General features: G+C 35.9%; 1 protein-coding gene across 1 annotated transcript in view; it reads left to right on the top strand.

The window, feature by feature from the left end:
* Positions 1-13,529: 13,529 nt before the first annotated feature.
* The window catches only part of LOC144973681 (uncharacterized), a 35,642-nt gene continuing 31,671 nt past the window's right edge, over positions 13,530-17,500 (top strand). Inside the window, exons 1-2 of the mRNA XM_078916461.1 lie at positions 13,530-13,753; positions 16,356-16,542. Of these exons, the coding sequence (XP_078772587.1) occupies positions 13,751-13,753; positions 16,356-16,542 (190 nt within the window). The 5' untranslated portion in view covers positions 13,530-13,750. The remainder of the gene's footprint in view (positions 13,754-16,355; positions 16,543-17,500) is intronic.

Genomic DNA, 17,500 nt, shown 5'->3' on the forward strand with positions numbered 1-17,500 from the left:
CGAGGGAAGTGACGTCACGAGTGTTGAAACCTATTGTAAAGTGCTTAGAGCCCGTGTTTCATGGAGAAAAGCGCTATATAAACGCTATTCATTCTTATTCTTATTATTTTTGTCAGCGCATGACGTCATCAGTCGAAAGGTGAACATTTTGGATTGCAAATGTTTGCATTTACTGAAAGATATGATAATAATAATAATAATAATAATAATAATAATAATAATAATAATAATAATAATAATAATAATAATAATAATAATAATAATAATCCCAAAGCATTTCAATTTTTATTTGAAGTAAATCGAGTGATTTTTCATGAAGTTATGGTCAGATGTATGGGATAAGGTATCCGGTAACTTTTCTCAAATTTTATACTTTTTCAACTTGACTAGCTTTAAAAACATTTAGAAATGACATTAAGCTTTGATATTTCCTGAATATGTACAAAAAAGGGTTGATTTAATCATTTATGACGAGAACTCATTTTGGATAAAAATTGATCTTCAAACTAAACTTGGCAATATCTCAGTCCAAACCTTTACACCATCCGACTGATTATGTCAATCACTGTAACATATAAATGATAACATAAAAGCTAATCATTATCTCACCTGAACGAAGAATTTTAAAATATTATGTTCTACAATCTAACTACAAACCACGGACGAGACAACAATAATATTAACTTTTCTTAAAACATAAATCCCTATGAATTACGGACTTGGTGTTGCTTTGAAAGTTAAAAGCAAAACGACCAGACTGAATAACTTTTCCATTTTCACGTCAATCAAAGCAAAGCGCAAACAACATAATAAATCTTGAGTTTTCGAACTGTTGACGTCATCAAAGCAAAATGAACCGTATCCCGACAAAACACCCTTTTCAACTTTTGGTTTTGGCTAAAAGACAAAACAACTAACCCCCCCCCCCCCCCCCCCCAACCCAAACCAAAAAAAAAATGTTGATTATGACTTCATATGAGAATAACTTTCAAAGCAGGCTAAAAATAAATGAGTTAACGTTCTCATGCAATTTTATTTGACTCGATAAAATCACCATAAAAAATTAGAAGTTTAAAAACATTAAGGATATTGTTCAAAAAGGCGCGAAAAAAAAAAGAAAGATAAAGACGAGTATTGTCCTCTCTAACATTCTTTAAAAAAAAGACAACAAAATTGCAGTTTTCATCGGCTGGCGGATGTTGTGAGAATTTTACCTAAACGCATTTCATCAATAGTAGTACTCCAAAACCGTCAAATATCTTAAACCAGATGCTTCTTATACATTTCTCGGTTTTCAACTTTGTGACAACTTGAATCATCGATTTAAACGAGATGTATTATGTCCTCCTGACAAAAAGAGAAAAAAGGTGTTTAGTCAATGTGAGGTTGAAAAGTTAATCTGCTAAATGCATATCTATTATGTTTGATCGTATACAAAAGGTTGGGAAATATGAAAGGGATAAATTATTTCCAGAATATATTCGATCAATATCTTTTGTTTCTCGTATTTTAATCCACGACTAACCAGATTTTTTTTGTGCGGCTATGTGGTCTAGTGGTATAACACTCGCTTTCGGATCGGAAGGTCCTGGGTTCGAGCCTCGCGCTAGTTGAGTCCTTGGAAAAGGCTCTTTACTCACATTCTCTCACCGTACTCAGGTGTAAAATGAGTACCTGGTTGTTAACAGCGTTGTCTTAGAGCCCACACTCTAATAATGACTAAGAGTTAGAGACGATCTTTTTGGGGATCGTGGATAGCTCATACGGTAGAGTCACGCGCTCCCCGGCCAGGCGGAGTTGTCGTACCAGTAAGGTCGAGGGTTCAAATCCCCATCACCGCCGCGAAATTTTTATTCTCTATTGTCTTCTGGCACTTACCTACTCACTTCATCTCTTGTCAGTTTAGAGTATATTATATATCCATTAAACCTATAACAATTTGGATAATCAGACCTGCAGATGACATACACGTTGGACAAAAACTGCCTCTAGAAAAACGCCGGTATGTATAGTGCTTTCCGCCAGATCTAGAGGGTTCAACAAGTCAATCAGTGCTAAATGAAGACAATGTGTATAATTTTTTTTAAAAACATTTAAGAACCGACTGTAGAAACTCGAACCGGATGTAATTTGTGGCGCTATTGATGTGTCACGACGTCATAGTTCGTATAGAAAGATAAAATACATTCAATCTTTGATTTCCACAATGAGGAGCCAGAGTGTATCGACTGGAATCAATAAACAGTTTATAAAATGGAGAAATGATCGAAATGTCAATAATAATAATAATAATAATAATAATAATAATAATAATAATAATAATAATAATAATAATAATAATAATAATAATAATAATAATAATAATAATAATAATAATAATATTGTGATAATTACAGTGGAGTAAGTGACATTTCTCTTGCATGTAGACATCCATTTTAAACAATCAGAGCCTTAGAAACGAAGTAAACACAAATCCTGTAGAGTGAGTACGAAAAAAAAAAACAGATATAAAAAACAATTACAAGGTATGAAGTTGACGTCACTCAGATCTTTGTTATTGATTTTTGCCATCCACGTTTATGAGTTATTCTCACTAAATTGTATAAATCAGACTATAAACGTTTAAGGTTACACACAGTTTTGTGTGTTGGTCCATTATACATCCGGATGGCAATGTTGTGAGCTTATTAGTCAAGTGCATACTATCTATATGTTCTCTGTATACTGCATCCCCATTTTAGAGAGATTACATTCAATAACTCTTTTTTTGGATGTAAAAAGAAAGCTTTTGTTAACTGGACGTCTTAAGGCAAATTTATTCCCTAAACATTTTGATTCAAACATCAAGTTTATTCACTAAACATCATGATTCAAACATCAAATTTATTCCCTAAACATTATGATTCAAACATAACATTTATTCCCTAAACATTATGATTCAAATTTCAAATTTATTTCCTAAACATTATGATTCAAACATCAAAATTGAAATAGTTACTTGGTTCGATTTGGACTTAGAGGGATACGTAAATCTTTGTGATGCACAGTGATTACAGCAAAACTGTGGAAATGCGCTATATGAATATGTATGTTGTACCTCAAATAATTCGCTTCCATCTGTCTTGTAAAGTTAGCTTAAATGTTTATATTATCTCGGCCTAAAGCCTCGTGTTTCATTCTATCGACATCGCCTTTCTTGATCTTGTATAATGAATATTCGGGTCTGGTTTCACAGGCTATATCTACATGCAGAATTGAAAACGTGGGCTGGATAATTATCTGGTGTGTGTGTGTGTGAGAGAGAGAGACAGAGAGAGAGAGAGAGAGAGAGAGAGAGATGAGTGGGGAGGAGGGGAGGAGAGGAGTGCGGGAGGAAGAAGATATTGATAGATAGATAGATAGATAGATAGATAGATAGATAGATAGATAGATAGATAGATAGATAGATAGATAGATAGATAGATAGATATTATTTTAATATTTACCACAATGTTTGAGACAGTCTACATTAATGTTTCAGGCCTAATTAGCCATCGTCAGGACTGTGTGTTACATGAGTTTGGTTTGCTGACTGTTGTTGTTTGTTGAAGTGTTTCCGGTTTGTAGTTGATTAACAAGAACTTCCGGCGATGTGGACACGTATTGTATATCTCATTTTTCGCGTTGAGTGTGGCTTCATGAGGGTGTTTGATTATAGTATATTTCTCTTCCAGGCATAAGCTACATTGTTTTGATGTTGGTGTGTATCCTGTTGCTTTAGATAAAATTTTCCATGAAATGTTGTGGTCTAGTTTGTTGTCTTTTAATTTCCAAATATGTTCGCTGTGTTTTGTGGATGTTTTTTTGTTAGTGTTTCTAAATGTTGAGGTGTGGAGGTTGTATCTTGTTTTGAAATTATTTTCCGTTAGTCCTACATATTTTTCTTGCTTGTTTGTTTCAGTTTCGGTGACTGTGGCTTGGTAAATTAAACTTGATTCTAAACATTGTTTGTTTAGCGGGCAGTTGCTACATGTCGAGCGCTTTTCGTATCATATTTGTATCAAACACGATTCAATATATATATATATATATATATATATATATATATAATATATATATATATATAGATAGATAGATAGATAGATAGATAGATAGATAGATAGATAGATGGATAGAGGAGAAGATAGTTTATTTTCTTATTTTTCTTTTTTGTTTGTTGGTGTTTTCGTTTTATTTTGTTTGGGTTTTTTCGGTGTTTTTTTGGGGTTTTTTTTTGGTTTGTGTAAATTGTTTCATTTATTAAGCTTTTAAAATGATTATAGAGGACGGGTGTTAAGATTATCTTCCACTAAGGGGGCCAATGTATGAATGTTTTATCATTGCGGCGGTCTCCGCTTACCATCACACCGACTTAGATCCCGTTTTTGGACAGCAAAAACCCGGTTACCCAGGAAATTGAATGCTATGTCTTCTAAATATGCGGCTATGTGGTCTAGTGGTATCGGAAGGTCCTGGGTTCGAGCCTCGCGCTCGGCGCATAGTTGAGTCCTTAGAAAAGGCTCTTTACTCACTTTCTCTCACCGTACTCAGGTGTAAAATGAGTACCTGGCCGTTAACAGCCTTGTCTTTGTCCGAATAATTGTAATATCGCCTAGCAGGCGGCATGTCCCGTCCTACATGTTAAATGTTGCTGTTGACCAGGGACCCCTTGTAAAGCGCTTTGTGCACATTTAGTGGATATTGCGCTTTATAAAGCACCGTTTTTTTATAATTTTTAAAAATGAGTTACCTTATTAACATCTCTATCTGATATAATCATTCGCCGAGGATCAAGTCAGTTCTAACAAACCCGGCTCCTCCTAAATGTGATTATTTTGTTGTTAAAGTTACTTTCATGAAAACTCACATATTATTAGATAGGTTTAGCAGGATCATACGTATCACGTATCACGTATCGCACATCATGTATGACGTGTCTATCACATGTTCATCTCCATTATACGTCAAAATTTGGCTGCTATGCGATTTTACATGGATCGTGAAAATGGTTATATCGTGACATCCAATCAAATATCGCATAGCGGCAATAGTTTTTACGTTTCTTGAGAATGATCATGTGAGAGATACGTGATATGTTACATGTACGATCTGTTAAAGCTCTCTTATATCTGTGAGATTAACATTGGTGCGTGATGCTTGGGGTGTATGGTCTGCTAAAGATATCTATCATTGAGCAAAATTATTAAATATCTAAGAAACAGATGAGTGTGAAAATAACAATTCGTAGTACATTGTTTTGTAAGAAAATATAAAGTGAGAAATGAACAAATTCGAAGGTTGACTGAAGTGAAGAATGTATCAATACAGATGAGAGAAGATAGATTGAAATGGTTCGGACGTGTAAAGACACGAGAAAGGGAGTACGTGGGAAGGAAAGTTTTGGCCTTACAATTAGCGGGAAAGAGGATAAAGGGACGCCCAAAGACTAGACTGGGGGCTAAGGTAAAAGGATGATATTAAAGAACTGGGCATGGAGGAAGACGATGCGCTGAACCGAAATGCATGGAGATGTGGCATTCATAATGGCAACCCTGCAAAATGCGGGATAAGCTGAAAGAAGAAGAAGAAGAAGAAGAAGAAGTGCATTGTGCGGCTATGTGGTCTAGTGGTATGACACTCGCTTTCGGATCGGAAGGTCCTGGGTTCGAGCCTCGCTCGACGCATAGTTGAGTCCTTGGAAAATACTCTTTACTCACATTCTCTCAGCGTACTCAGGTGTAAAATGAGTACCTGGCCGTTAACATCGTTGTCTTTGTCCGAAAAATTGTAATATCGCCTAACAGGCGGCATGTCTCGTCCTACATGTTAAATGTTGCTGTTGACCAGGGACCCCTTGTAAAGCGCTTTGAGCACGTTAAGTGGATATTGCGCTATATAAAAGCTCAATTAAAAGAAAAAAATTATTGTTCTGTAACGGACATATTTCTCAATCTCTTAATTATAGCCGACAGGCTGGAATCGTTGTTCATTTCGGCTGAAATCGAAACTCGATCATTCTACATCGTGCGGTTGGACGTCATATAATTATTATTTACTTTTTTAGGTCTATTTTAGTCTTAGGAGATTACGGAGAGCAGTAGTTTCATCCTCCCTCTCACTCTCCTTTGGCAAAGATAGTCTATTTATTTTGTTTTTATTTTCTGTTCCCAATCGTTCCCCCCCCCCCCCCTCTCTCTCTATATATATATACATATATATATATACACACACACACACACACACACATACACGCTCGCATACATAGTTACACAGACACAACTGACGATGACGACGACGACGACGACGACGGACGACGATGTTGATGAAGAAGAAGAAGAAGAAGAAGAAGAAGAAGAAGAAGAAGAAGAAGAAGAAGAAGAAGAAGAAGAAGAAGAAGAAGAAGAAGAAGAAAAGAAGAAGAACAAGAAGAAGAAGAAGATGATGATGATGATGATGATGATGATGATGATGATGATGATGATGATGATGATGATGATGAATACGATGAAGACGTCGAAGACAGACTACTGCATCGGATATTATTCAGTAGTTATGCCTACAGTAAGATCCGTTAATCACACAACATTGAAGTAGAATGTTTGTTGTTTGTTTTGTTTTAAAGGGGTTTACGGCGCTTGCAACACATTTAGGTTATATCAGCGCAAGTAAAAAGGAAGAAAATAGGATAGTAAAAAGTTTTATAATTACAAATAAAGCACCCAAGAAAAAGTAAGACATAGGGGAACTGGGAACAAATTGGGATCAGATGTAGATTCCAAGAACACACAATCAAAGTACTTAGTTTGAGACCACCTATAAGTCTCATCTGGACACAAGCACAAAATCCAACAAAGAGGAACACACTCAAATGCTTACATTATCCATCAAAAATAACAAATATAATAATACATAACAGAGAGATGATTTACAAGAAAAAAAATCATCTCCCAAAACAATAACTATGCATTTGACTGTTTCCCTCCCAGCTAGGACTCCGGACAGGGCAAGGACAAAACCAAGTAATCTCATTCCAAGACAAAGACAGAAAGCATGTTGGAAAACAGATATAAGAGTATAGAAGACACAGTATGTACCCCCCCCCCCTGCCCACTATGGGAGGTCAGGAACCCCACCAAGAATAGAATGTTTGATTCGATGTCTGCGTCGCAAATTCTTACGATAAAAAAAACTACTCTTCTAAAATAAATCTCTGCAACTGTACATAGAGTGTTGGTTTTCCAAATCACAACAATCTCAACGTGGGTTATTTGCCATGTTTTACAAGTTATAGGTCTGATAACAGAAGGCAAAAATTGTCTGTTTATTACCATTGTTATAGTGTGCAATATTAGGTGTTGGTTTGAGAGTTAGGTCATTTCAATATTGACAGATTATTTAAACAGTTTGCAATTACTTGGCTCGCTCGACTTATTGCAAACGAATTCAGCATATATATATATAAATATATATATATATATATATATATATATATATATATATATATATATATATATATATATATATATATATATATATATATATATATATTGCTTCGGAGGTTGATAAAAAACAATTTGATTTGCCTCTTATTGATTTTGTCTTTGAATATCTTTTTCTCTTTTACATTTTTTTTTTGTTTGTTTCTTTTGCATGAGGTACCGAGTGGAATTCCCCGTCGAGTTGTGAAACTTGTTCCACTGCACTATATATATGACCCATCGCCTCAAAACGGTATTAAGTCGGGTTGGTTAAGATGTTGAAAATTGAATTTATAGCCAGAAATATCAGACTTGTGTTTAGTTTGTATGTTTTATTGAGGAGAATGGATACCATATTTTAGGGTGCTAATGCCAACAATTGACATTTTGACCAGTTTAACATTTACTTCGGCTTTTAAGCATCTGGTTCGTTCCGACATAATACCGTTTTGGGGCGAAGGGTCACATATATGGCTGACCCTTGTGTCTTCTCTTGAGATAATCATTTTAAAAATTCCATTAGGGATGGATATCGGAAATTCTCTGTTTAGATAATTTAAAAAAATTCATTATAACAGATCATCTTAATAAAAATACAACTACACCCTCATCCGACTTTTATTAAAGCGGACAAAACTTTGATGCTGCCTGCGAATATCTCCCAAGATTGTATCTATTTTCATCCGACGCCTTCGTCGATTTCATCAGATGCTTTTGTGCTAGGACCAGAAATAGATGTAATTGTAACAATAATATAAATATATAAACCCTTTAACTCACTCAATCCTAGAGATTTTGGCTACTTTTCAAAATTAGAAAAATGTATTAAAATGAGAATGTATATATAGATATTTTTATTCAACTACCATTAACATGCACAAAATTTAAATCATTAGCTTTGATACTACGCCTATAATTTGTCTGAGAAAAATGTAATAAATAGGCATGGGGTAAAAGTACGGCTATGTGGTCTTGTGGTATGACACTCGCTTTCGGATCGGAAGGTCCTGGGTTCGAGCCTAGTTGAGTCCTTGGAAAAGACTCTTTATTCACATTCTCTCACCGTACTCAGGTGTAAAATGAGTACCCGGCCTTTAACTGCGTTGTCTTTGTCCGAAAAATTGTAATATCGCCTAACAGGCGGCATGTCCCGTCCTACATGTTAAATGTTGCTGTTGACCAGGGACCCCTTGTAAAGCGCTTTGAGCACATTTAGTGGTTATTGCTCTATATAAAAGCTTAATTTAATTTTTTTTAAAGTAACCTGTGTAAACTACGGATATAGTCGATGTTAGGGTTGAGTGGGTTAATGTAATAGATACGCCGGGTCGGCAGCATAGCAATCAGAGGCCATCGGATGATTGGCGGGCTTGAATATGGAAGGATTCATTTCCGCCTACGAGCCTCAGCGGGGAGCAGAAAAATGGCTACAATGACGAAAACATGTCCTTTAATTAAGTTTACTGTATCATAAATATCACAATCTTATATTATTTTATAAAGGTGGTTGTTTTCACATTATTTCATATATTAATCAAAACACCAACAGACATCAATAATTCCTTAAAGAAAAAAAATATATATTTATATATATATATATATATATATATATATATATATATATATATATATATATATATATATATATATATTCCTTAAAGAAAAAAAAATATATTTATATATATATCTATATATATATATATATATATATATATATATATATATATATATATATAAATTCTAATTGCAGAATGTGACCCACCGCGTCAAACTGATATTATGTCGGAATGGGCTATGTGGTATGGTATAATCGTATGACTCTCGCCTTTGAATGGCAAAGTCCAGAGTTCGAGACCTGCTCAGAGTGGCGCATTGCTGAATCCTTGGAAAAGGCACTTTATTCACAACATTCTTTCACCGTACTCAGGTGTAAAATGAGTACCTGGCCATAGCTGCGTTGTCTCTGTCCGCAAATGTTGTAATATCGTCTAACAGGTGTTATGTCCAGTGTTACATGTTTAGTGTTGCTGTTAGCTAGGGACCTATTGTAAAGCGCTTTGAGCACGTTTGGTGTATATTGGTCAATCAAAATACTCCAATGTTTTGTTGTTTTTTTTTCGTTTTTGTTTATTTCATTTTGTGTGTGATTTTTTGAGATAGAAAAAAAAAAGGAACAAAATTCGCTCTGATCAACATAAGCGTTATTTTTTTTTCACTCAAAATATTAAAAACAAAATCAATATTCAATGGGAGCGATCAAAATACGATTCAATAGTCTGATGTCACGCCGCCCGGCAACGGCGGCCATCTTGGTTCTAAACAAAGAAAATCATTACTTTTTATTTTTCATGCTGGCTAGAACTTTTCATATGTCTTGTTATCAGAATGTGTAAAAGTCAAAACATGATCAATTGTATGCGTTTTTGTTCTTCTCTGGATACCCTTTATGCTCGCCGGAGAAATATTTCATACAGGCGTCCGCCATTTTTCCGATAGTTTAGAGCCAGTGTTACGAAGTTACCATGCGTCATTAGGAAGGAAGTGACGTTACGACTAATGAAGATTATTACCTTTCCATGTGCTCGAGGTCATTGGTGACATTGGAATATGTTCTCAAAATGACCAGCATCGTGAAAAGTGTTCACAGTTTGAGAAGTATCCAGCATCGCAATGGGCGTGATCTAGATTCCTGGCTCGAGGTCATTGGTCACATTGAAAATGTGCTCAAAGTGACCTACATATTGAAAAGTGTTCACAGCTTTTGAAATATCTAACATCACGATTGGTCATTTTGCTCAGCTTGACACATGTGTATGTTTACAATTTTCATAAACAAAGCAGCGTGTTTACAGTTGTTAAGAAGCATCCAATCGTTGGGCAGCAACAAATCATGTGATTGATGACTGGGTTGGACGAAAACATGAATATAGATCGCTTCCATTGGTCAATTTGCTCAGCGTGACTCATGGGTATGTTTCCACATGTCATAAACACAGCAGCGTGTTTACATTTATTGAGAAATGTCCAATCGTTGTGCAGCATCAAATCATGTGATCGATGACTAGGTTGGACGAAAACATGAATATAGATCGCTCCCATTCTAAGTTTCAGGTTACGTACGTAATAGCATTTTGAGACGATTAAAAATCATAACAAATAATCAGATGTTTAGCGTGTCACTGAAAAGAGGAACGCGTCCTGAGTTCAATCGTGGCCTTCGTAAAGTTATAGCCTGACACTGACCAAAAAATGACGTCAAAATGCCAGTCTTTGGCCACAAAAGAAAACAAATCGTGAATTGTATTCAATAGTTCAACCAATGGGACCACTTGTTTCCATGTGCTCTACTAACGACAACTCACAAGGCGGTGCAAAAACCAAATAATGACGTCAAAATGCCAGTCTTTTTGGGTTTCAGTGTCAGGCTATAGATAGTATGCGCTTGGCTAAGAAGCTCATAACATTGCCATCCGGAAGTATAACGGACCAACACACAAAACTGTGTGTATCCATGAACGTTTATAGTCAGGTTAATACAGTTCAGTGAGCATTACTCATAAACACGGATGGCAAAAACCAATAACAAATACCTGATTGACGTCATCTTCGAACTATCTATACAGTTCAATCGCAACCACTTACGTACCACCCGCTGACTGATATTGGTGATGACATTCTCAGCTTTTTTGTCTGGTATTGTATCTAACGATAGTTTTAATAAAATGAGTCTTAATTTCTTAAAACCACAGTATCTCAATGACAACAAAAATAGTGTTTTGAAGGCCTATGTATGGTCAGTATTATCATATGGCTGTGAAAGCTGAACAATTACAGAAGACATTAGAAAGAAACTGGAGGCAGCAGAAATGTAGTTTCTTAGAAGGATGTTAAGAATCTCATGGACAGAGAAGAAAACTAATGAAGAAGTATTAGAGCAAGCTGAAACTAAACAGTTACTAATTCGTACAATAAGAAAAAGACAAATGCAATTCTTAGGGCACCTAAATCGACATAAATTTATTAAACATCTTGCTCTCACAGGAAAGATAGAAGGTAAAAAGAGTAAAGGTAGACCAAGAAAAACATATTTGAATAGTTTGAACAGCTGGGTGACAAAGAAAGAGAAGATTAATATTAGTTATCTGAGGTTATCTGATCAGAGAGATGAATGGCGTACCATGATCACCGATGTCTGGCACCGACTTGGTACTTGAAGAAGAAGAAGAAGAATTGTATCTAACAGAGAAATATATTTTGTATAGTTTGTTCTGCGTTACAATTACAGGCTATTCGTTATTATTGGTATCATTTTTGATTTTAAAAAATATATATTGTTTACCACTATCATTAGTAATACCCTTTTGTTTTATAGGTTTCATTTACCATTTTTTTCCCTTTCTCTTTCATGTATGTTGCAATCAAATGTTATAGATTAATAGCGAAAGTCTAGATAGTTTTGTGTGTTGGTCCGTTACATACTTCCGGATGGCAATGGTATGAGCTTCTTAGCCAAGCGCATACTATCTATATAGATCTATCACAAACGACCTTTTAAACAGAGATGCCGATATCAAAACAACGTAAATGTTGTTGCTCGAAGCTCGAAGAAATAAATAACAATGTAAAATTGAATGTAAGCTTCGATTAAATATACGAAAACAGATAACATGGGCGTTTCGGGTTTCCCCTTTATCAAAGAAACAGGATGAATGAAACACTACAGACGAATTTGATAATGTGGTAGTGGCATTGTTAAGATGAATATACAAAAACATTGATATTGCGCACCTTTTATAAATATCTATTGTTCTATTTTAATTCTTGCCTCAATACAAAGGAGCATACTATTTTCTGCCCATTTGTCTGTAGTGTTTCATTTATCCTGTAATGTTGATAAAGGAGAAACCAGAAACGTCCATTTTATCTGTTTTCGGATATTAAATTGAAGCTTACATTGAATTTCACATTGTTATCTAGATCAAAATAACTAAAATTACGTTTAACTTAAAAACTTAAATGGATTATGTAATTAAAATGATGTTCATCTTCTCATCCCAAACTCATTGACTCAGTCTTATAATGTAATATATTATGTTAAAGACTATCATTTTCGCTGTTTATTTAACCCTTTTTAAAAATCAGTTAACTGTCTTAACCCTCTCCTTACCACCTATTGGAAAATCATCACATTTCTTACGATTCAGCCGTCACATTTCTCATCCAGATTTCGTTTCTTTTTGCTATAGCTATAAAAACTTGACATTCTGTAATAGAGCCCATATTGTCGAACAATATTATGTATAGAATGTGCTTGTTGCTTTTCTGTTTGAGTAAGAAATGTCTTTTTGTGTTGGGTGGGTGTGAAGTTTTGGGGAAAATTCTGAAAATGGCTGGGAAGGAAAGAGTTAATCTGAAACAAACATGCATTTAAAATTTGGCCAGAAAACTCATCCTTCAACTATTGATCGATTTACAATATGATCTCATCGTGGCAAAAACTCTCAAACTTGAGAGTTCGCTTGATACAAAGGGACTTGAACCAGTTACCTATTGGTCAGAAAGCCTTTGGCCTTCTTCAAACATCTTTCGTATAGTGTTGTTCCCTTATAATATATGAGTCACATTTACTCTTTATCTTTCTCTCCATAAAAATATAACAAAGAATCATAATTTTATCTCTAATCGACCTCGTCATGTCCACTTGTCTCCCTTCCCCCCCCCCCCCCCCCCCCCCCCCAGCCCTCAGCCACCCCACCCCCCATTTTGCCGTCATTTCAAAATCCACGGCCACACGAAATGTTTTTGTCGGTGGATCAGTCCATCCATCCATCCATCCACCCACCCACCCAGTGATTTATAGTTTGTGGATATCCTTCGTGTAAGTGCCGCCTACTTGCGTCAGTCAATAAGAGGGGTAGGGGGGCATCTCCCAATACACGATTAAACCCCATTCACGGGAGTAAAAAGAGGGGGATGGAGAGGAACTATTGAATTTGATTAGCTACCCCCTTTTCTCGGAATCAAATCGCTAACGACAGGCACCCTTACTTAATACAGTTAGTTACGGATAAATACTTCATGAATTTTAGACACCGAGACAGGATATCGGGCCTTGCCGATGGATGAAGTAAACAGACATTTAATTAGTGCTTTTCCTTGTGAACAGCTTTCATATCCGTGCTCAAAGTTACATTATAGTGTTTGAGGAATAATATATTTCGGGTGATCAGTTAGTTCACTTCCACTAGGTTTTAATGGTACGTCAATTTTCCTATGCCTCAATAGTGTAACAAATTCTGGACATAGTATATGAATAGCCATTGTACCAATTTGCTTAAATTTAAGATTAATCATATTTATTTAAATGCCACGTACCCGCTATATCCTTGAATATTTTCTTCTTCTTCTTCTTCTTCTTCTTCTTCTTCTTCTTCTTCTTCTTCTTCTTCTTCTTCTTCTTCTTCTTCTTCTTCTTCTGCTTCTTCTCACTCCCCCCCACCGTCCCCTCCTCCTCCCCTCCTCCTCCTCCTCCTCCAGACCCTACTCTTCATCATCTTCGTCGTCTCTGTCCACTCCGTCTCCTCCTCTTCCGTCTTGTTATTCATTAACTAAGAAATTAGGAGTGGATGACTTCTGTAAAGAGAGATAAATCAATCTTTAATTTTCACAGTTAAAATTATATATTAAAATTTTTTTTTTAATTACATTAAAATTCCCTTTATTGATCCCATTGGGGAAATTTGTCTCTATGCTCTATTCCATGTGAAGACTGAAATATCCCAGGCGTCAGCCGCAGTGCAGCGCCGCAAATTGAGCTAGGGCGAGGTGACTTGCTCAAGGCCACACATCGCAGCGGCGGATGATCGAACTCGGTACCTTTCGGGTACGAAGCAAAGACCGTACCGCTGAGCCACGCAGCCCCATAATATTGTGTGACAAACAACAGAACAGACACGGGTGCAAGATGAAACTCTGAAAAGGGGTGCATGAAATAGTGCCAGGCAAAGCAAAAAGAAAAATACAAGAAACGTCTTCTTCAAGTCCCAAGTCTGTGCCAGACATCGTTAATCATGGTACGCCATTCATCTCTCTGATCATATAACCTCAGAAAATTAATATTACTCTTCTCTTTCTTTGTCACCCAGCTGTTCAAACTATTCAAATATGTTTTTCTTGGTCTACCTTTACACTTTTTACCTTCTATCTTTCTTGTGAGAGCAAGATGTTCAATACATTTATCCATGTCCATTTAGGTACCCTAAAAATTGCATTTGCCTTTTTCTTATTGTACGAATTAATAACCTTTTAGTTTCAGCTTGCTCTAATACTTCTTCATGAGTTTTCTTCTCTGTCCATGAGATTCTTAACATCCTTCTAAGAAACCACATTTCTGCTGCCTCCAGTTTCTTTCTAATGTCTTCTGTAATTGTCCAGCTTTCACAGCCATATAATAATACTTACCATTCATAGGCCTTCAAAACTCTATGTTTTGTTGTCATTGACCTATTAAATATCAGCCTGACTTGACAGGAAATGGAACCTTAGACATCCTGAAAATCGGACAGACTCGCTACCATTACATCATACATAAAAACCGATAATTGGATTCAATAGTCTGATGTCACGTCGCCCAGCAACGGCGGCCATCGTGGTTCTAAACAAAGAAAATCGGTACTTTTTATTCATCATGCTGGCTATAACTTTTCATATGTCTTCTGATCAAAATGTGTAAAAGTAAATCATGATCAGATTTATACTGTTGTTTTTTTTCCCCCTCTGGATACGCTTTTATGCTCGTCCGAGAAATATTTCATAAGGGCTTCCGCCATTTATCGAGTATTTAGAGCCAGTTACTAAGTTACCATGCGTCATTGCGGGGGAAGTGATTTCATGACTGTTGAAGCCTATTATTGATGCACCGGCTTGACCTTTTGTTTTAATGTACGATGTTTTGTATCGATTTGTTTTTTTTTTTTTTTTTTTTGCTTGTTTTTTTTTTTTTTTTTTTTTGGTATCAACTATAATAGACCTATTATATATTTATATTTGCAAAAACAACAGGGTCTTTACAGATCCTTTGACCTATGTAATCCTTAATGATCGTTATAATAACATTGAGATTAAATAACTTTGGTTTACCTACATAAAATGATTAGATCGTGGTATGAAGTTAAAAATTAATTATGATGTATTTTATAGATAGTATGCGCTTGGCTATGATACTCACAACATTGCTATCCAAACGGATATAACGGACGAACACACAAAACTATGTGTAATTGGTCGTTTATAATCTGGTTAATACAGTTTAGTGAGAATGACTGTAGCCATCGTTAAGTTATAGATAGAATGCGCTTGGCCAAGGAGTTCACAACATTGCCATCCGGAAGTATAACGGACCAACACACAAACTCTGTGTAACCATGAACTTTTATAGTCTGGTTAATACAGTTTAGTGAGAACAACTCACAAACGCGGATGGCAAAAACAATAACAAAGGCCTGAGTGACGTCATCTGCATACTATCTATAGCCTGATACTAGAACCCAAAAAGACTGGCATTTTGACGTCATTATTTGGTTTTTGCACCGCCTAGTGAGTTGTCGTTAGTAGAGCACATGGAAACAAGTGGTCCCATTGGTTGAACTATTGAATACAACTCACGATTTGTTTTCTTTTGTGACTGGCATTTTGACGTCATTTTTTTTTTTTGGTCAATGTCAGGCTATAAGTTAACGATGGCTACGAAATTATTCATAAACGTGAATGGCAAAGAACAATAACAAAGACCCGAGTGACGTCATCTTCATTATATCTTATCTATTTCTTCATCTATCTTCTTTTTCTTTTTTTATCAAGGAGATGGCGGAAGGGGGTCACTGGGGAGTGGTAATCGTGGGATGTGCCTTTATGATACAAGTCATTTCCTTTGGGACCGAGAGTACTATAGGAGTCTACAATATTGAATTCTTGGAATACTTCAAAGACCAGACTTTTGGCGTTTCCCTTATTGGTTCCATCAACTTTGGGGTGTATCTTGCTTCAGGTAAGATTTCAAAATTAAAGGTTTATTGTATAGATAGTGTGTGCTTGGCTAAGAAGCTCACAACATTGCCAACCGGAAGAATAAATAACGGACAAAACGATGTGTAACCTTAAACGTTTAAAGTCTGGTTAATACAGCTTCATGAGAATTACTCATAAACGCGGATGGCAAAAAACAATAACTTCGTACTATCTATACACTTCAGATGAACGCTCTTCATATTACTATTACCCTTTGGTTTGGGGGAAATTCCGATGTTACTATATATATATAGGGCATTGGCAAAAACATTACGCCCCTTTCATTCCTTAGTACACAATGTAAAAGTAACTGTACAGGTTGTACGAATCGATGCAATGCTTTTCAGTAAATTACGCACCTGCTCCACACCAACACAAAAGATAACTGTGTATGATCTTAAACGTTCATTGTCTGATTGAGAGAATCTAGTGAGAACTAATCACCAAAATGGCGTTCAAAGATATACAACAACAAAAAAGCATAGTGATGACAGCTTCATTCATTCAATAGTTTGTAAGCAACCAGCAAAATTGATCTGAGCAGACGAGAGGGTGTGTCACAAAACTCGTGTTTTGATTGGCCACAATTCTAATGTTTAACTTGGACAACCTAAAACATTGTGTCCTTGACATTGCTCCTGTAACTCTTTTCTTACCGATCATTTTCAGTATTCTCCCAAAATGCCAGGCTTACCCAGCAGAAAATTTCATTTTTTAAACTGTAAAAACCTCTCTACAAAACAGATTTACTTACTCTTACCTGAGTTCCGTCTCCCTAAAGAGGTTGACTCTCATGGAACGCCATTCTTCACGCTCAAGGGCCATTACCGAGAAGTCGATAATCTTTTTGCCAGTTGTTGCCTCCACATTTCCTATCCAGGACTTCCTTGGTTTGTCCCGTGCCTTTCTGCCAGCTACTCTTCCTTCTAGCACTGATT

This window comes from Berghia stephanieae, chromosome 5 (assembly GCF_034508935.2).
Source record: "Berghia stephanieae isolate SIO BIC M18660-M18661 chromosome 5, UCSD_Bste_1.3, whole genome shotgun sequence".
Lineage (NCBI taxonomy): Eukaryota > Metazoa > Mollusca > Gastropoda > Nudibranchia > Aeolidiidae > Berghia > Berghia stephanieae.